This window comes from Anolis carolinensis, chromosome 5 (assembly GCF_035594765.1).
Source record: "Anolis carolinensis isolate JA03-04 chromosome 5, rAnoCar3.1.pri, whole genome shotgun sequence".
Lineage (NCBI taxonomy): Eukaryota > Metazoa > Chordata > Lepidosauria > Squamata > Dactyloidae > Anolis > Anolis carolinensis.
The window spans coordinates 202,839,363-202,861,230 of record NC_085845.1 but is presented as its reverse complement, the minus strand read 5'-3'; the positions used below and the strand labels follow the sequence as shown (position 1 = coordinate 202,861,230).

Here is a 21,868-nt window from a genome sequence, read left to right as displayed (position 1 = left end):
CATCATCTTGAACCTGCATCCCAGAATCCTCATCAGAGTCACACAAAGGCTGAGTCACAACACTTAGCACCAATTTAACTGCCGTAACTCAATGCAATGGAATCCTGAGATCTGCAGGACAGTCTTTGGCAGAGAAGGCTAAAGACCTTGTGAAAACTACAACTCCCAGGATTCTATAGAAGTGTTGCACCCCTAGGCTGCAGAGACACCTCAAAACCGCACTGGAGTCCCAGACTATAAGCAAAGCAACTTGTTTATTGAAGAATATATGTAAGCAATAGCAAATCAAAGTTCAAAGTCAATAAAACAAGGTTTTAGTCCACCAGGTACACAATACTTGAGAGTCTTGAAGCAAGGGTCCAAGAAAATCAAACACAAGAATAAACTTCAACAAGGTATCAAAATTAGTCCAAGGGACAGGAACAAAACTGGAACAGATAAGAGGATCTTTTGACTGTTACAAGGAATCCAAAATGCAAAACTTCTAGGAACAATTCTTCCAGAGCAAGAACAAAGACTGGAACAAAACTCAAGATACAAAGCTACATGAACTTGACATGAAAATCCACAGGAACATGAAACAGTGTTCTATGAGTCCATGAACAGGAACCACGCTCGATGAGCAAAGTTACCACCTCTGAAAATCTCTCTCAGAAGCAGTTCCTCTTAAAGCTGAAATCAAGGCCTCTTTCTGTGGGAAGGTTGCTCAAAACCTTTTCTCATTAACAGCCGTCTGCTGTGTCTCAAAACCTCCCTTTCTTGTCTCTATTGACATATAGCTTTCTTTCTGTCAACCTCATTAGTCTTATCAGAACTGGAATGCCCATCTGCCAAGGGATAGTTCGACCTTGACTCTCCCAAGGTATGCAGTTCAAGCTGCCTGCTTGAAACCATTATGTGCTTGTTCCCAGAATCCTCCAACTCTGGCTGTCCAGAAACAACAGGCTCATCTGGCTGCATGGGAATTCTAGGCTCCAATCCAGAGTCTTCTGAGAAGTCAGGTACAATCACAGGCTGAACAGGCCCAACCCAAGGCTCACATGGCTCACCTGACAGCTCAGGTGCAGGCTGGGCTACAACAAGAAGGATTTTCAGATCAATTCTGGGGGTGCTGTGCTTGTTAATTTTGGATATGTTTTAATGGTTTTTAACTGGGAATTTTAAAAAATACTGGTTATATTCAATCCTGTTTTAACGTTTGCATGTTGATGCATTTTAAATTCTGTGCTGATGCTTTTATGTTAAGCTGCTTTGAGTCTCCTGCAGGAGAGATAAAGCGGGGTATAAATAAATATAATAATAATAGTAACACCAAGCCATCTGCGACCCTACCTGGTTCCTGGACGATGTAGGAGACCCCGCAAGAGCCGTCTTTCCTGTCCTCAAATGCAATCTCTGCCTTGCTGGGACCCTCCACCGCAATGGAGAGACCCCCGGCACCAGCCTCCCGGGTCCATATGCTGAATTCGGCTGCAAAGTTGGAGAGAAGAGAGTTAGAACAGTCCCTGCCTTTGTTTCCTCTTTCCATTTATGTTTACTCCAGCAATAGGACCTTATTATACAGCTTATAAAGTTATTGGGTAAACATTGCTCATATTCCCAGGATTTAGCACCAAACCCTAAAAACCACTTCCCGCTATAAACTTTTAAAAAAGCAACAAATTGTCCATCTACGCTGTAGAATAAATGCTCCTTAAGAAGGAAAACCAATTATCATCTAAGGAAGTCAACATCTGTCCGGAACTATTAGGAGTCAGCATGCTTTGGCTGGAAAAACACCTGTCAGTCATTTAGAAAGACAGTTGGAACATCAGCAAGAAATATTGCTACATAAGAGGCCTTCTTATATTCCAAAATTGTGACAGACCGGAGGAGTCTGGTCCACCCGCCATCTTCTCCAAAGGACGGAGAAAGATGGTCTATTTGCAAAATGGCAGATTTGCTGGGAATGCAATCTTCAGGGTCTCTTTTTCCAGGAGAAAGAAGAAGAGATGGTAATGTATGCATGATGAGGAGTGGATGTGTATATGTGTGTGAATGCTGTAGCTACCAGGGTTGAATGAAAAGTAATGCCTCCACCTTCATAACTCCTCAACAGACGGTAGTACTGGTATGTGGCAGGTCCTGGCTTGTTCAGTAGACTCTCCTCTACAGTTCCATTTGGCGGGAAGCCTTAGCATTGAACGGTTGTGTTGTTAAAGTGCGAAGTACGGAACCCTGTGCAGACGATTGGTCAATGCGCCTTAAGTAACGTGCCATCACTGGATTCTTGACCACAGAAGGTGTCACCCCAAAGGAGATTCATCCGAGAATGCAAGCTGTTTGTGGTGATTGTGTTGATGTGAATCCTGTGCGTCGTTGGGTGAATACGTTTAAAGGTGTTGAGGTGGGAACATCTGGCTTGCGTGACAAACAAAGAGTTGGATGTCCTGTGACAGCAACCACCGAGTGTTACAAGCAAAAGGTTGACAGATTGATTCAGGACGCTCCTTGTATCACTCAGAGAGAAATTTCAAGCACAATCGGCATTTCACAAGAACGTGTGGGTCACATGATTGCTTTGCTTGGCTATCAGAAGATCTGTGCACGATGGTTCCTGTGAGACGCCGGTTGCGGAAACAGAGTGTCAACTTCTTCCGTGACGGCTTCAGAAAACTTGTTCCTTGTTGGCAGAAATGTATCCCATTGTCTGGTGATGATGTGGGAAAGTGAATAGTGGTCGTTAAAGAGCACATTCTAAGGATTACTTCTGCGTTTGATTTATTAAAATATTCCCATCCAAACTGAAGTAACGAAGGTGGAGGCACTACTTTTTATTCAACCCTCGTATATAGTCTGAATGTCTACTTTATCTCTCTGTATTGCTCTGTCTCATTGTGAACGAAATAGAAGAACCCTTTCAATGCTTTCCAATGTTTGAAAAGTATTTATGACAAGTATAGGGACAATGTCTCCCTGTCCGCTTACCTGGCACGCCTGCCACGCCCCTCTCCAGGCCGGGACCCCCGGCTCGCACCTTGTGGGCACCCCCTTCTCCCAAGGGCCCCACCGTGAACTGGAAGGGGCTCCCAGGGACGTGTTGCCCACGGTACTTGACGTTGACGGTGTGGGGGCCCATCTCCTGCGGCACGAAGCGGACCGAGTAGGCGCTGTCCTCGCCCTCAATGATCTCCGCCTCTGCCATCTTCCCTGACGGACTGGTCACCTGGGCAGTCATGGCTTGCAAGCCAGCCTCACCTGGACAAAGCGGAAAGAGAGAGCGGACTGTCAGGATCACGGGAGCAGCCTGGGACTGGCTGCTTTGGTTCTCTGCCATAAAGAAGAGAGGCAGTGGGACGGGACATAGGAATTGCAGTTAACAGACTGTGGACACAGTGTTTGGCCGTGAGAGGTTTGATGGGAGTTGGCATGTTTTATTACAGGGTGTTTTGAGCAGGAAATCATTTAGAACCGTGTTGTCGTTCATGGCCAGGATCTCAACAACCCTCATTTAGAACTGTTATTCAGTGATTGTGGAAAGAAGGAATAAATCAGTTGCCTTCAGTCAATTGTTGTTGTAAGCTTGATTTCAATTCCAATAACTTCCAGAGTTTTACAGCAGACCAAGAGACCAGAAAAGATTATCCCATGCCAAGGCTGGTCCATCTACACTGGAGAAATGATGCAGTTTGACAACCCTTGGACTGCTCTGGCTCAGTGCTATAGAATCCTGGAAGTTGTGCCACAAAAACAAAAGTTTATGGAGGATAACAATTACTTTCAAAACGAGGACCGCAGTGGTGCAATGGGTTAAACCTTTGTGCCAGCTGGACTGCTGACCTGAAGGTTGGGTTGCTGACCTGAAGATAGGCGGTTTGTGTCCGCAAGACGGGGTGAGCTCCCATCTGTCAGCTCTAGCTTGCGGGGTCACAGGAGAAGCCTCCCAGCAGGATGGTAACACATCCGGGCATCCCCTGGGCAACGTCTCTGTAGACAGCCAATCCTCTCACACCAAAAGCGACTTGCAATATGTTCTCAAGTCACTTCTGATATGGGGTGAGCTCCTGTCTGTCAGCTCTAGCTTGTGGGGACATGAGAGAAGCCTCTTAGCAGGATGGTAACACATCTGGGCATCCCCTGGGCAACGTCTCTGTAGATGGCCAATTCTCTCACCCCAGAAGCAACTTGCAATATGTTCTCAAGTTGCTTCTGAAATGGAGTGAGCTCCCATATGTCAGCTCTAGCTTGCAGGGACACAAGAGAAGCCTCCCAGCAGGATGGTAATACATCCGGGCGTCCCCTGGGCAACGTCTCTGTAGACGACCAATGCTCTCACTCCAGAAGCGACTTGCAGAATATTCTAAAGTCGCTTCTGACATGATAAAAAAAAAAACAAGGACTGTCCAAAAAAACAAGAAATAATACTTTCAACCCAGGAATAGAAAACTCTTCAAATTTTGTTACATAGTATTATTGTATCACCTTTAAATTATGTTTTTTAACAATTATATTTTAAGGATTACAGTAGAGTCTCACTTATCCAACATAAACGGGCCGACAAAATGTTGGATAAGTGAATATGTTGGATAATAAGGAGGCATTAAGGAAAAGCCTATTAAACATCAAATTAGGTTATGATTTTACAAATTAAGCACCAAAACATCATGTTAGACAACAAATTTGGCAGAAAAAGTAGTTCAATACGCAGTAATGCTAAGTAGTAATTACTGTATTTACAAATTTAGCACCAAAATATCACGATATATTGAAAACATTGACTACCAAAATGTGTTGGATAATCCAGAACGTTGGATAAACAAGTGTTGGATAAGTGAGACTCTACTGTATATGTTGCAAGGTTTTCAAATTGGGATTTGTATACAGTAGAGTCTCACTTATCCAACATAAACGGGCCGGCAGAACGTTAGATAAGCGAATACGTTGGATAACAAGGAGAGATTAAGGAGAAGCTTATTAAACACCAAATTAGGTTATGATTTTACAAATTAAGCACCAAAACATCATGTTATACAACAAATTTGACAGAACAAGTAGTTCAATACGCAGTAATGCTATGCAGTAATTACTGTATTTATTAATTTAGCACCAAAATATCACGATGTATTGAAAACATTGACTACAAAAATGTGTTGGATAATCCAGAACGTTGGATAAGCGAATGTTGGATAAGTGAGACTCTACTGTATATCATTCTATTATTATTCCATTATTATTGTAGTATATTATTATATTATTACTATTATATTATTATAATATTATTCATTATTCATGACTACATTGAAACTACAATAGAGAGAAATCAGTGTGGAAACGGCAAGAGGTACCATAGATTGTTGTACATGGAAATAATGGTAGTAAATAGTTTTTGATTTATTAAATACAGTTATATATTACAATTATATATTTTTGTTATTTAAACTATATATATTGTGAAATTATGTTTTTTTTTTCTCAAAGTGACACACCACCCAAGTCATCATGCTAGGTTTTTTGGTGAATTTTGACACACCAAGCGCAAAAGCTTGCCCATCATTAACATAGGCCAACCAAAACAAAAAAAATCCTGTTGTCTTGGTCTTTAGGCCTGTTTCTGGGGTTATTTGGGGTGCTCATTCAGAAAACAGCATTGGATAGACCATATAATAATAATAATAATAATAATAATAATAATAATAATAATAATAATAATAATAATAATAATAATTTTATTCTTATATCCCGCCCCATCTCCCGGGAGGGACTCGGGGCGGCTTACATGGGGCCATGCCCAGACACGACAGCACAAATCAGATAAAACATTAAACCGAGCAGTAAAACTTCATCATGATTAAAAACAGTCATAAAAGTCAATATACACAATAATATTGACTTTTATCAGCTATAATTTATCAGCTATAATTTATTAGATATCATTGTCACGGTTTTCTATGATGGAGTAGATGGTGACTGGTAGATAGCATATGTTCTCAGTATCTCCAAAACTAGAACCGACGGGGAGACACTGGTACCGTTTTTGGAATCGCGTGATCAAATGTACTCAGAAACAGGGCTAACGCTGAAGACACCAAAATGTATGTTGGTATGTTGAAGTAATTGTCATCATCATGGATCAGGCATGGGCCAACTTGGGCCGTCCAGGTGTTTTGGACTTCAACTCTCACCATTCCTAACAGCCTACCGGCTGTTAGGAATGGTGAGAGTTGAAGTCCAAAACACCTGGACGGCCCAAGTTGGCCCATGCCTGCCATGCAAACAGCTCCCAAAGTGGCAGTCCTCATGCAGTGCCCCATGCCCCGCTCCGCTGCAATGTGCGCATCACACAACCACACCACACACGGCGGCGGCACCGCCACAGGCTCGGACGCACCCTCCTGGGTCCGGGCGATGCTGCCGAAGGAGCCGAGGCTCTCGCGGCCCAGGAAGTCCCCGAAGACGTTGTGGAAGGGGTCCCCGCCAACCTGGGTGGACTCCTCCACCCGCACCTCACGCTTGGTCTCGCCGCCACGCGTCTTGCTGATCTCCGTCCGCTCGGTGCGCGTGTACGTGTGGCTGCTGCGCGTGAAGGTGCGCGTCAGGCGCTCCTGCGCAGAGACCATCTGGAACCAGTTGCCTGCGCCGGGACAGCCGCCACCAAGGAAGAGAGGAAGAATGGAGGAGGAAGAGAAGGAACAGGGGAGGAGGAGAGGAGGAAGAGGAAAGGAGGAGAGCATAAGGATGAGAAAGAAGAAGAGCAGAAGGAAGAAGAGGAAGCGAGTAGGAGGAGAAGAATAAGTGGAGGAAAAGGAGAAAAGGAAAGAAATGAGGAAGTGAGGAGGAGAGGAAGAATGGAGGAGGAAGAGGAGGAACAGGGGAGGAGGAGAGGAGGAAGAGGAAAGGAGGAGAGCATAAGGATGAGAAAGAAGAAGAGCAGGAGGAAGAAGAGGAAGCGAGTAGGAGGAGAAAAATAAGTGGAGGAAAAGGAGAAAAGGAAAGAAATGAGGAAGTGAGGAGGAGAGGAAGAATGGAGGAGGAAGAGGAGGAACAGGGGAGGAGGAGGAGAAGAAGAGGAAAGGAGGAGAGCATAAGGATGAGAAAGAAGAAGAGCAGAAGGAAGAACAGGAAGCGAGGAGGAGAAGAAAAAGAAGTGGAAGAAGAGGAGAAAGGGAAAGAAAGGAAGAAGTGAGGAGGAGGAGATGAAGGGGAGGAAGAGGAGAAAAGGAAAAGGGAGGAGGAAGTGAGGAGAAGAGCAGAAAAAGGACGAGTAAGAAGGAAAAGAGGAAGGAGAGAAACAAGACAAAGGAGGAAGAGGAAGAGGAGAAGAGGAAGAGGAGAAGGAGGGAAAGGAAGGAAGAGAGAAAGGAAAAGAGGGGAGGAAGTGGGGAGAAGAGCAGAAAAAGGATGAGGAAGGGGGAAAGAGTAGGAAGGGGTGAGAAGGAAGAAGAGGAACAAAGGAGGAGAAAGAGAGGAAGAAGTGAGATGGAGGAGGAGATGAAGTGGAGAAAGAGAGAAAGAAATAAGGAAGTGAGGAGGAAGAGGAGGATGGGGCGGATGTGGAAGAGGTAAAGAGGAAAAGAAGTAAGTGAACAGTAGAGCAGAAAAAGAAGAGGAAGAAAAAGAGAAGGAGAAGTAAAAAGAGGAGAATGAGAAGGAAGAAGAGAACAAAGAGGGAAAGAGAGGAGAAAGGAAGGAGAAGAGCAGAAATAGAAGAAGGAAGAAGAGGAAGAGCAGGAAGAGGGGGAGAAGGGGGAAGAAGAATAGGAAAAGGAAAAGAAGGAGGAGGAGAGGCAGGTTAGAAATAAGAAGGATGGAGTCAATTGTCCCAAATCTGGCATCACTAAGGGGGTTCACGACGTGCAGAGCGCACCAGGTGACACCGTCAGAAGGGGCCACACCAAAATGACTGCCTATTAAACAAAATCCTAATGAAAACTTGGGGTGTTCACGTAGAGCCAGGTGGGGAGATGGGAATGCTCAGAGGAGGATCCTCCTGAAATTCCCAGTTCATGGGGGTGGCACCGTGAGTTATTGCACTGGTAATGAACTGGTAAGTAACTCTTCCAAGCTCTGCTGAAGATCCATCATCCCCACGAACCCAAAGATGCCCATTGCTGCCACTTAGCGTTCAACCATTCCCTTCTTGGGACCATCGGAGTCCCCGATTGAGACGTCTCGCCCTACCTGGGATCTTGAGGTTCAGGTCGCAGGTGCTTCCGATGGTGGCAATGGAGGGAGCCTGGCGCCGGCGGGTGATGCTCTCCTTCATGCGCCCTTCGCCCGTCACCTTCACCGTGAAAGGGCTCCCTGGAAAGGCATTGAGAAGCACCATCGTTATGGCAGAATCCCTCCGTGTAAAGAATTTATAACAACTGCCACCAATTTGTAAAGGACTATGAACGACTAACACCAATTTGGAAAGATTCAACCACCAAAGACTCAGGGAGGAGACCTTTTACTTTAAAGGGTAGCGTAACTTAGTTAAGAATATATGCGACAGAGGCTTAGATGTTGGAAGAACAATAACAAGTTTATTCAGGCACAGAGCTTAGTGGTTACAATATTGTTTCTCACTTAGAGGTATTCTTATTAACAGTTACAATACTAGAATGAGATTAATCAAACTCTCTAAAGAATCCCTTCTATTACTTAAAGTAGTTAAAACTTCTTTCTCTGCCACTTTTAAACCATTACTTCAATGGATCTCTGTGAGTCCAGCCAGGATTGGTTCCCAAAGTCTGAAACTTGGACTATCCAGTGACTTCAAACCACAGTCACCCCTGTGATATATTATCACAGATTCTCTGTGCCTTTCCAGGACACAGACTATATTAAATAAGTCACCAAACTTATTTAAAACCAACTCAAAATGAACAATTGAGTCTCCTTGATCCCATCAACCTGGAATCAATCTTCCCTGTGCCTCATCAGAGCACAGACTGACTGACTTTTTAAAAACTCTGCATTTCTTCCACTAAACGGCAGTTGTCTCCGCCTACTTCTCCATGGCAACCAGCCTCTGAGTCCTGAGATGCAATAACTGTAATACTTACCCTTTTAAAACATAAACACATAATTAAACATAACATCTGTAAACCAAAATTCGTACTTCATTACACTCCCCATCCCAGACTCTGCCTGATTCATCAATGGGATCTCGAGACCAAGGATGGAGGGCTGTGCTAAGCGTCAGAGATCCGTTTTGTAATTTGGAGATTTGTATGATTTGTTAATACAAATCTCCGAATTACTAATTGGAATGGGATCCCTCCAAAGCATTATGAAACGAAACATTTAGGAGAGATTACGTAGTAAAGATTTGTTCTTTCGGATAATTTCAAGCTGTGTTTTATTCAATGTAACATACAGATGGGCAAACAGATGCAGACAATGAACAGAAGAGGAAGTAAGAGCAGAGAGGGCAAAGCCACTGCAAGCAAAATGGATAGACTACATATCTCACATTTGCATAAACCCCTCCAAAACAACAACAATGGAAGGGGATGATGGTCCCCAAAAAACATGGTTTGCAAATACAGACACAAAATATTGCCCAGGGTGCCATTAGAAGCTCTGTTTTTGCACTTGCAACCCCTAGTGCCTATTATAGTTGGCAAACATAGATATGTATGTATACATCTACAGACACGCACATAGCTTGCAAAGGCACCCTCTGTAATTTGCAAAGTGTACACATTATCCTTTGTAATATGAGCCTGTTATAGTTCGCAAATATATATATATATGTATACACATAGACGCACACATACTTTGCAAAGGCACCATTTGCAATTTGCAATGTGTGCACATTATAAATGTGTGCACATTATCCTTTGCAACATGTGCCTATTATGGTTTGCAAACAAATACATGTATACACATAGATGCACACATATCTTGCAAAGGCACCCACTGTAATTTGCAAGGCGTGCACATCATCCTTTGCAATATATGCCTGTATACACATAGCTTGCAAATGTGCCCTCTGTAATTTGCAATGTGTGCACATTATAAATGTGTGCACATTATCCTTTGCAATATGTGTCTGTTATGGCTTGCAAACATATATATATACACATAGACACACACATACTTTGCAAAGACACCCCACTGTAATTTGCAATATGTGTACATTATAAATGTGTGCACATTATCCTTTGCAATACAAGCCTGTAATAGTTTGCAAACATATATATGTATACACATAGACGCACACATAGCTTGCAAAGGAACCCTCTGTAATTTGCAATGTGTGCACATCATAAATGTGTGCACATTATCCTTTGCAATATGTGCCTGTTATGGTTAGCAAACATAGATATAAAAATAGTGCTTGCCAAGCAATATGTGCCTGTTATGGTTTGCAAACATAGATATAAAAATAGTGCTTGCCAAGCAATATGTGCCTGTTATGGTTTGCAAACATAGATATAAAAATAGTGCTTGCCAAGCAATATGTGCCTGTTATGGTTTGCAAACATAGATATAAAAATAGTGCTTGCCAAGGCATCCTATGCAACTTGCAATACACTAAGCTGATGTGATTGACAACGGCAGCTGCATGCTGGTTTTTTTCCTTGTCAGCCAATCACACAGCAGAAATTCAAGGGGATACTCCTTGCAATTTTATATATATATATATATATATATATATATGTATGTATGTAAAAAGATTTAAAATTTCCTTAGAAATCGGTGGATGACTGAAACATTCTGAACCAAATCTTCTAAACGAATTACGAATTGGATTCCAGCCACTTTGCTCATCTTTACAAAGGTGCATTTCCATTGCACCACTTGAACTGCTACTCCTCTATGCTATGAGATCATGGGAGTTGTAGTGTAGCGGAACCTTTGTGCTACGGTCCTTGCGAGCGCAGTGGGAGGGATTGGAGACGGACAACTGGAGTCTTTCCAAGAAAACAGTTTATTGGCAAGCGGCCGCTGGGGTTCCCCCTCGCACAACACGGTGCTTTCCCAGGGAGAACCCCCAGCGGTGGGCTGAGTAAATATTTATACACATTACAGGGTTCGGGTTATGCCCGCCCACAAGCAAATTCATTGGCTTAGAGTTGTGACGCGGCTCGACTTGTATCCAATCAGCGCTGACCAGCGGCCCGGGCGCACTCTTTCTGTGTCGTGTTCACAATCACTCAGAGCGCCTGCGTGCGCACGCGCAGTTTGTTTATCTTTAGCTTTCATTTCTTCAGAAACACGTGATTTCCCAGAAATCACATGTTTCTGTGAGCTTATGCACCCGGGTCGCTAGCCGTCGCCATCTCTGTCCATATATGGCATTTCCTGGGGTTCTTTAACCTCCCGCCTCAGTAGTTTGGTGAGGCAGAGAAGGCTGAAGACCTTGTCTAACTACAAATCCTAGAATCCCATAGCTTGAGTGATGGCAGTTCAAGTGGGATATAGACACATACCTGGCACATGTTTCTCTGCAAACTTGATGTTGATGATGTAATTCCCGGGCTCCGTGGGGCAATAGGTCACTTTGCAAGTGCCGTCTTCCATGTCCTCGCAGTTGATGTCCACCTTGCTGGGGCCTTCGATTGACAGGCCCAGACCACCGTAACCTGGAAATAAAATGTTTGGGAAATGTATGCATTGGAAGCCATTTTGGGGGAGAAAAAAAATACATTACCAATGTCCCTGATTTGCCAGAAAGTTTTATCAAACAAAAAAGAAAGAAACTGATTGCAAATAGTCAATCGTGGTGATTTAAGATTACTGCTGATGAAAATAGAGCCGAGGATTATTAAATTGGTAGCAGAATACCAGGCTCATCCTTCTCCTTAAGATGATTTTGAATGTTTTAACTTTTTTGTATTACCTTTCTATTCTGAGTTCAAAAAATAGTTTCATTTTTTCAAACTTCAATGTTTCTAATTTACACCTTTCTTTACTATATCTTACGAAAAAAGTAGAAACATTAATAAATATCTCTTTCAGTTTAATTGCTTTTTTAATTTTTACTAATTTATCAAACAAAATGTATAAGTTTACATTTTCCTCATTTTACAATATCTTAAACATATCATGTTTTTAATTTACATCTTTCTTTACTATATCTTACGAAAAAGGTAGAAACATTAATACATATATCTTTCTGTTTAATTGCTTTTTTAAATTTTTACTAATTTATCAATCAAAATGTATAAGTTTACATTTTCCTCATTTTACAACATCTTAAACATATCGTGTTATATACAATCTGACAGTAAAAAAATCAAAACATCTTTAAACATATTTCTTATCAGTTTTAGACTTTTCCATTACAACTTTACTACATATCTCTCTACGACACCCTTTTATCTACTTATACATATTTTATTTATTATTATTGTGATTGTTATTATTGTTATACCTTTTCCCCCTCTTCCATTACAACTTTACTACATATCTCTCTACGACACCCTTTTATCTACTTATACTTATTATTGTGATTGTTATTATTGTTATACCTTTTCCCCCTCTTCCATTACAACTTTACTACATATCTCTCTACGACACCCTTTTATCTACTTATACATATTTTATTTATTATTATTGTGATTGTTATTATTGTTATACCTTTTCCCCCTCTTCCATTACAACTTTACTACATATCTCTCTACTACACCCTTTTATCTACTTATACATATTTTATTTATTATTATTGTGATTGTTATTATTGTTATACCTTTTCCCCCTCTTCCATTACAACTTTACTACATATCTCTCTACTACACCCTTTTATCTGCTAATACATATTTTATTTATTATTATTGTGATTGTTATTATTGTTATACCTTTTCCCCCTCTTCCATTACAACTTTACTACATATCTCTCTACTACACCCTTTTATCTACTTATACATATTTTATTTATTATTATTGTGATTGTTATTATTGTTATACCTTTTCCCCCTCTTCCATTACAACTTTACTACATATCTCTCTACTACACCCTTTTATCTACTTATACATATTTTATTTATTATTATTGTGATTGTTATTATTGTTATACCTTTTCCCCCTCTTCCATTACAACTTTACTACATATCTCTCTACTACACCCTTTTATCTGCTAATACATATTTTATTTATTATTATTGTGATTGTTATTATTGTTATACCTTTTCCCCCTCTTCCATTACAACTTTACTACATATCTCTCTACTACACCCTTTTACCTGCTAATACATATTTTATTTATTATTTTATTATGACACAGCAAACAAGATAGATATGCTGGATTTCATTTATTTATTATTATTATTGTGATTGTTATTATTGTTATTATTGTTATACCTTTTCCCCCTCTTCCCTTCCCCTTATTTTGTGCCATTAATTGCTATTAATTTTTTTTAATATATATATATATTTTCTGGAAATGGGAAGGTAGGCCGAATAAATATGGGAACCACTGTGCTAAATCCTTATCTGTTCCTGGTTTGAAAATGTTATTTCCTGTTTAATTGTGCAGCCCATACTTTGAAAGTAGTTGTTATAATCCAGGAACTTTGTTTTTGTGGCTGCCACACACTATATTGAATATCTATAAGACATTCATTGAAAAACTAGAGCAAAATGTGCTGCAGGATGTCCCTCCCGCAAAGACAAAGTTAGTGTGCAGTTTAATAAACTTTTCCCATGTTTTTATGATAGATAGATCCAATTAGGAAATGACCTGTATAACCCAGGAACAGAAGTCATGTTACGTAGTGTCATTCCCGTTCTATCTATTGACTCCTATCGGAGACGAGACCATTTCCGCTGCGCGTCTCACCTGCGGTACGTGTGTCGACGATAAACTCGGAGACCTCGAAAGTGTGTCCTTCCACCAGGCCTTTCCCGGAGACCTTGACCTTGCTGGCGTCGCCGATCTCCGACTGGCCCACCATGATCTTGAAGGGGCTGTTGGTGACGTGTTTGCCGCCCTTCTTCACGCTGACCACGTGCTCCCCGACCTCCTTGGGGGTGAAGGAGATCCCTTTGGGAGGGAAGGAAGGAAGGAGACAAGGTCAAGACATGAGGTTCAGGAGGACCAGGAGATGTGATGACTCATGGGCCTTGTAGTCCTGTTCCTAGTACTATTGTGGCAGACGAAGAGGAAAACATGGGGTTTTCGCCGGTTCAGCAAGAGCCGGAGTCTCTTCACCTGCAGGATGTTGATGTTTGCCCTCAAGAATTCAGCCAAACAGGCCTTGGGCAGAACTCCCCCCCGTTTTCCAGGAGGGAAAATTATTCTAAAGATAGGGGAGTCAGGGAGGCTAATCAGAGAAGCCTGAGAATCGCTGCCAAACAAATGGCTGATTAGGCCTGCTTCCCTTGGGAAATTCTAAGGAGTCATGCATCTGGACAGAGTTGAGTTTCGCTTCTCGTTCTCTAGGGAAAGAGTTCTGTTGGCGGGAAAACGAGACCCAATATAGGTGTTTGGCGTGAGGGATTCTTTGCGGAGTCAATTGATCAGCTTGAGGAGAGAGATCGTGTGTGGACTTCGCAACCCCAGTTCCTTGCTTCCCGGATCAAGCTGCAAGCCTGCCTTGTTTCACGTTTTGCCACGGACCTTGTTTCATGCTTCATGTTTGCCTCGTTTCAAGTCTTTGATCTTGCCAAGAATCAAGTTTATTTTCCAGCCTTGTTGTCAAGCTACATTGGACTTTAAAGACTCTGTCATTTCCCCACACTATTGCTTGGCAAAGTGTGTGTTTCGGTCAAGTGGATTAAAACTTTGGACTCTAATATCTTATATTGGACAATACATTTCTGGACTATATTTGACCTCATCTGAAAGGTCTGCTTCTGAACTATATTCTTCACTTGTTTTTATTGATTTTATATATTTCTTAGATAAAGATATTAGATAGAGACTGGCCTCTGTGTAAGGTTATTGGTGCTCTGCAGCCAGGGTCCTGACAGGAGAGGTCTGGAACAGGGCTAGCTCCATCCAAGATATGTCCCACCACCCACCCCAGACACATCCAATCCCATATATAGGTATATGTGTGTGTGTATACATACATATATACAGGTAGTCCCCAAGTTACAAATGAATTCTGTAGGTTTGGTCTTAAACTGAATTTGTATGTACCGTATATACTCGAGTATAAGCCAACCCGAATATAAGCCGAGGCACCTAATTTTTCCACAAAAAAACTGGGGAAACATTGACTCCAGTATAAGCCGAGGGTGGTAAATTTCAGAAATAAAAATAGATACCAATAAAATGACATTAATTGAGGCATCAGTAGGTTAAATGTTTTTGAATCTTTACATCAAGCTCACATTTAAAATAAGACTGTCCAACTCTGATGAAATCATTATTCTCACCTTCTTCAATGTAAATGTGCTTATGTATTCTTTTAATAATAATAGAGTAAAATAATACATGTAATAATAATAATAATAATCAATACAGGAAAATAATACATGTAATAATAAATAGAGTAAAATAATAAATGCAATAATAATCATAATAAGATCAGAGTGAAATAATAAATGTAATAATAATAATAATAATAATAATAATAATAATAATAATAATGATGTGTTGTCGAAGGCTTTCATGGCCGGGATCACAGGGTTGTTGTATGTCTTTCGGGCTGTGTGGCCATGTTCCAGAAGTATTCTCTCCTGACGTTTCACCCACATCTATGGCAGGCATCCTCAGAGGTTGTGAGATATGGTTGTGAGGTATTCCATACCTCACAACCTCTGAGGATGCCTGCCATAGATGTGGGTGAAACGTCAGGAGAGAATACTTCTAGAACATGGCCATACAGCCCGGAAAACATACAACAACCCCAATAATAATAATAATAATAATAGAGTAAAATAAATGTAATAGTAGCAACAATAATAGAGAAAAATAATAAATGTAATAATACCAATAATAATAGCGAAAAATAATAAATGTACCATATATTCTCATTCATGCTCATTTTAATGATTGTTTTTATTGATGTTGATGTTTTTATTGGGTTAATTGTATTATGGCTTTGTGATTGGTTTTTTGATTGTTGTATCGGGCATGGCCCCATGTGACCTGCCCTGAGTCCCTTCGGGGAGATGGGGCGGGGTATAAAAATAAAGTTATTATATTATTATTATTATTATTATTATTATTATTATTATTATTATTATTATTATTATTATTATATTCTCGAGTATATTGACCCAAATATAAGCCAACCAGGACCCTTACTTGAGTATAAGCCGAGGGGGGCTTTTTCAGTCTTAAAAAAAGGGATGAAAAACTAGGCTTATACTCGAGTATATACAGGTACATTTTTGCTCCTTCTGCTGTAGCACGGGCTCTGCGACCACGGCACAGTGATGCCCACTTCTCCTCGTGGCAACGTCTTATTCTTGCAATGCTAGAAAGATGTCCAGGGATTTCCATTAGTGTACGGAGGACCCCAAGTGCGCTTACCGATATGGCGGTTGGGCAGCCGCTTGAGCAGGCAGGGCTCTTCATTCCCGGACGGGGCCCGGATGCTGGCCGTCAGGAGGCTCAGGTCGCTCTCGGTGATCTTGAGGGAGACGTCGGTGGAGGTGCCCACGTTGAGCTGGGACGTGCGCATGGAGTCATCGCCTGAAGCAAGGCAGAGGCATCGGAGGAAACGGGTGAGCCAAGTGGGTGAGAAGGAGGATTTGGGACGGATGAAGGATGGGATGGAGGAATTATGGGTCTCTGGAGGCAGGTAAGAGGCCCAAAAGCTCACCTGTGATCTTGGCGGTGAAGGGGCTGCCGGGGATGTGCTTGTCGTCAAAGCGCACAATGATGTTGTAATCCCCAGGAGCGGTGGGCAGGTAGGAGACGGTGCAGGTGCCATCTTTGTTGTCCTTGCAGGTGATTTCGGCCTTGGACGGGCCTTCCACCGCCAAGGAGAGACCTCCTGGGTGGAAAGAAGGAAAGGTCATGAAACCTGGCCATTGTTCCTCCCTTTCTCCTCGTAACCTCACTTATTCTCACCTGAAAACTCCTAAACCAATGCCTGAAGAATTTAATGCCTAAGTGAAGTTTTCAGGACCTCTTCTAGCAAAAGTGGGAAGTCCTAAACCTTAGGGCCAAATTTGGCCCATCCAATATTGTTCATCTGGACCTTCCCAGGTGGGCACACCTTCTTCCCCTGTTTGTGTTTTTCGGGCCTTGCAATCTTTTCTATGTTAATGTGGGATTTGTTTATTGATAGTGTTTAAATGTAATTTGTGCCATGCTTGTATTGCAACTGATTGCATCATCCAGATTGTACCATAGTATGGAAGAAGCTATGATGACCTTGATGTGTGGCTGGAACTAGGGAGTATCCAGACACAAATGTTTGTGCATAACCATTGCATCAGTTCAGTTCAGTTCAGTAGAGTTCTGTCTGCCTAGAGTTCGAGTCAAGTTCTATTGAAGAACAGAACAGTCCTGTGTTCGTCTGTCGTCTGCAAGTCTGTTTGTGTTGATTACTGCTGCATACACTAAAACTTTGTAAATAGTTTTACCAACGTCTCTGAGTGTCTCTTCATTCTGCTTTCCACTGCTTCCATCCAACTACTGCTGCGCTGCAAATACTCTGACATCCTAGAAGGTCGAAATACCATATATACTTGAGTATAAGATGACCCAAATATAAGCTGAGGCACCTAATTTTACCACAAAAAACTGAGATAACTTATTGACCAGAGTATAAGCCGAGGGTGGGAAATGAAGTAAATTTCAAAAATAAAAATAGATACCAATAAAATTACATTAATTGAGGCATCAGTAGGTTAAATAATGTATGTATATGTATGTATGTATATGTGTATAGACAGACAGATAGATAGATAGATAGATAGATAGATAGATAGATAGATAGATAGATAGATAGATAAATAGATAGATAGAGATACAGATATACAGGTAGATGGATCTATATGTATATAGGATTTGCAAAGGCCTGCAAACATATGAGGGGAAAATTCACATATAAAATTAATGTATATAGATATTTAGATACAGATATATAAGTACATAGGGATTGTAAATGCATGCGGGGGTTAATGCCTATATATCTGTAGGAGAGTTCAACAAATATTTCAGGGGAAAATGCTTTCATAAGATTAATGGATATATATTTTTCTTCTTCCTGACCTGCAAGGGCGTCTTTCCCTTTTCAAAATATTCCCTCAGTTAAGAGCAAAGGAGGCTTTGGAAAACACAATTATAAGGGAGGATAAGAGAGGAATATATCATATATTGCAAGCAATGGCCTCCTGCTTCTGTTGCCTGGCCTTGACCTTGACCCCATTATAAGCCAAGGGAGGCTTTTTCAGCTCAGAAAAAGGGCTGAAAAACTCGGCTTGTCTTCGAGTATATACAGTACGTCCCTTTCATGGGCAGGTGAAAACTCCTTCTAGTCTTATCAGCTCCATCCACCACTTGAATGTGATAGTTGCATCTATCAAGTAGGAAAATTTAGGTACCGCTTATGCGGGGAGGCTAATTTAACTAATTTACAACACCATTAAAAAAAATCATCCAGCAGCATGCAGTAAGGAATGAGGAAGCAATCCACCAAACCACCAAGACACAGGCCCTCCATGCCCCTCTGTGCCCACCTTCTCCGGCATCCTTGGTGACAATTGTGAACGTGGCAGGCTTGTTGACCATGCCATGGCTCAGTCCCGGCCCATAAGCGCTCACATGGCGGGCGTTGATGGCATCCACATAGAACTGGAGAGGGCTCCCTGGACGAGAAAGGAAAGAGTTCATGAAGGAGGCGGAGGAGAAGGAGGAGGAAGAGGAGGAGAAGGAGAAGAGAGAGAAGGAGAAGGAGGAGAAAGAGAAGGAGATGGAGAAGGAGATGGAGAAGGAGGAGAAAGAGAAGGAGGAGATGGAGAAGGAGAAGGAGGAGATGGAGATGATGGAGATGGAGATGGAGGAGATGGAGATGGAGGAGATGGAGATGGAGATGGAGGAGATGGAGAAGGAGAAGGAGAAGGAGGAGATGGAGATGATGGAGATGGAGATGGAGGAGATGGAGATGGAGGAGATGGAGATGGAGGAGATGGAGATGGAGATGGAGATGGAGGAGATGGAGAAGGAGAAGGAGAAGGAGGAGATGGAGATGGAGGAGGAGATGGAGATGGAGGAGGAGAAGGAGATGGAGATGGAGGAGATGGAAATGGAGGAGAAGGAGGAGATGGAGATGGAGGAGATGGAGATGGAGATGGAGGAGAAGGAGGAGAAGGAGAAGGAGGAGATGGAGATGGAGGAGGAGAAGGAGATGGAGATGGAGGAGATGGAGATGGAGGAGATGGAGATGGAGGAGATGGAGATGGAGGAGATGGAGATGGAGATGGAGGAGGAGGAGGAGAAGTCCACACATTGGACAAAAATCAAAGACGAAGTCCTTGCACCACTGGCCACCTTCTGGCCCTTACCTGGAATGTGGTTCCCATCGTATTTGATGTCCATCTCGTGCAGCCCCTTCTCCACAGGCGCATACTTGACCGTCACGGTGCCGTCCTTATTATCGGTGATATGGGGACGAGCCGTCTTCCCCGAAGGCATCCTCACCTCGCCTTGAAGGGAACAAGCCCAGAATGGTCAAAGCAGGTTGGGAAAGGGGTGGCCTCTGATTGCCCTGCCTATATCACAGTGGGGGACTATTTCCCAACAAAGGGCAAGGTTCTGGAACGCGTGGTGGCCTCACAACTCCAGGGGTTCCTGGATGAAATGGATTATCTAGATCCATCCCAGTCTGGGTTCAGGCCTGGTGGCCTTGGTCACCTTGGTGGATGATCTACGTAGAGAGCTAGATAAGGGGAGTGTGTCCCTCCTGGTTCTCTTAGACCTCTCAGTGGTTTTTGAAGCATCTCCCTGTGATCTATGGGAGCATCAACGTGTGCTCTATGGAGGCATTTACCTGTGATCTCTCCCTTTTGCACGGCGAAGGGGATGACCAGGTTGAAGGGGCGCAGCATGGAGTCCACGTTCTCTGGAGGGGCGACGGGTTCATCCGTGGCCTGGTGGGGAGAGGAAGGAGGGATGGGTTGGAGGGGGAAAAGACGGGAAGAGAAGAGAAAGAAAGAGCTAAGTACAGACAAGAGAAAAGAAGAAGAGCATTGAGGCCCAAGGCAAGTGAAAAGGAAGGAACGGTCTGCTCCAGAGTCCCGTGAGGCCATGCAGGCTGAGAAAGACAAGGCTGCAAGAGAAGAGAAGAGCAAAAGCGAAGTGGGCAGAATGTAGCCATGGGGTTGGGGGACACAGGGGAACCCAAAATGGCAAATAGACCCATGTACACTGTAGAATGAATGCAGTTTGGCACCTCTTTGTCTGGCCTGGCCCAATGTTGTGGAATCATGAGAATCTGGTGTAGTTTCACAAGGATCTTTGGCCTTCTCTGTCAAAGAGTGTTGGTACCTCACCAAAGCACAACTCCCAGACCACAGCATTGAGCCATAGCAATTCAAGGGATGTCAGAGTTGCATTCATTCTACAATATAGATGCACCTTTGGAGGTTTCTGAACAAGTTAGAAGGCCACCTTTCAGGTGTTAAAAGTGATATGACACGGCTTTAATTCTGCAAGGCAGATGCACCCTACGTTGCCCTGATGGAGACTTGAGAAATCAGAGCAGGTGCATAAAGATACCCAAAGGATGCCCACCTTCACACAGAACCATTATGAATGTGCCAAAAGAGGCCATGGGGATAAGGAACTGGGGATAGGGCATCAGAGTCCCCAAAGTCATTGCCTAGAGACTCCCTGAGCTATGGGCCACCTGTCTTGGAGAGCTTAGAGTTGGAGAGATTGCGGAGGAGAAAGAGGCAGAGCGAGCAGGTGGAAATTCAGAGGAGAGAATGGCTCCTGGTACCCAGTGCGAGGGGTATCCGCCCGCATGATGCGCTGGGAAGGGCTGCTGGAGCTGCATGGACTCACAGGGCTCCTCGACGTGGGGCATGGGGTCACAGGCCTGGCAGGAAGCAAGGAAAAGGTCAGTGTGGGACACCCAGACCACGCTATGGCAGATCTTGGTGGATTTTTTGAAGCTTCTTGTGTGGAAGACCACCAGGAAGGTCCTTCTTGTGTGGAAGACTACCAGGAAGGTCCTTGTGTGAAAGAGCACCAGGAAAGATATGTTTGATTGAAGACTACCAGGAAAATCCTTCTTGCATGGAAGACCATAAGGAAGATCCTTCTTGTATGGAAGACCACCAAAAAAGGCCCTTCTTATATGGAAGACCACCAGGAAGGTCCTTCTTGTATGGAAAAACACCAAGAAGATCTTTCTTGTATGGAAAACCACCAAGAAGATCCTTCTTGTATGGAAACCCACCAGGAAGATCCTTCTTGTACAGAAGACCACCAGGAAGGCTCTTCTTGTATGGAAAACCACCAGGAAGGTCTGTATTATATGGAAGGCCACCAGGAAAGTCCTTCCCGTATAGAAGGCAACTTAGAAGATTCTTCTTATACGGAAAACTACTAGGAAAGCCTTTCTTTATAGATGACCAGCAGGAAGGCCATTCCTATATGGAAGACCACCAGAAATGTCCTTCTTCTAAAGCAGACCACCTGGAGGTTCTTTAATATATGGAAGTCCACCGGGACAGTTCTTCTTCTAGAGAAGACCACAAGAAAGGTCTGTATTATATAGAAAACCACCAAGAAGGTCCTTCTTCTGGAGAAAGCCACGAGAAGGGTCCTTATTTTATGGAAAACCACCAGGAAGACCCTTCTTCTATGGAAGACCACCAAGAAGGTTTTTCTTGCATAGAAGACCAGCAGGAATGTTATTCTTGTATAGAAGACCAACAGGGAGAAATACCAGGGATCTCTAGTTTTGGACCAAAAAGAATCATTCCTGGTATCCAGGTAAGCTATAGCTGTTACTGGACACAGTTGAAAACATTGGACTAAATCGGG

General features: G+C 42.8%; 1 protein-coding gene across 8 annotated transcripts in view; it reads right to left on the bottom strand.

Annotated features, from left to right (window-relative positions):
- Positions 1–21,868, bottom strand: part of flnc (filamin C) — a 183,008-nt gene that overhangs the window by 15,989 nt on the left and 145,151 nt on the right. For 2 of the 8 annotated variants that reach the window (XM_062983398.1, XM_062983400.1), the window contains 12 exons: positions 20,817–20,915; positions 19,866–19,965; positions 19,381–19,521; positions 18,556–18,684; positions 16,689–16,862; positions 16,397–16,558; positions 13,751–13,954; positions 11,403–11,555; positions 8,158–8,280; positions 6,368–6,610; positions 2,968–3,237; positions 1,333–1,470 (listed from right to left, as the gene is read on the bottom strand). In XM_062983398.1, coding sequence (XP_062839468.1) covers positions 1,333–1,470; positions 2,968–3,237; positions 6,368–6,610; positions 8,158–8,280; positions 11,403–11,555; positions 13,751–13,954; positions 16,397–16,558; positions 16,689–16,862; positions 18,556–18,684; positions 19,381–19,521; positions 19,866–19,965; positions 20,817–20,915 — 1,936 coding nt within the window. The remainder of the gene's footprint in view (positions 1–1,332; positions 1,471–2,967; positions 3,238–6,367; positions 6,611–8,157; positions 8,281–11,402; positions 11,556–13,750; positions 13,955–16,396; positions 16,559–16,688; positions 16,863–18,555; positions 18,685–19,380; positions 19,522–19,865; positions 19,966–20,816; positions 20,916–21,868) is intronic. The other 6 variants (XM_062983402.1, XM_062983404.1, XM_062983399.1 and 3 more) reach the window with 3 other exon arrangements.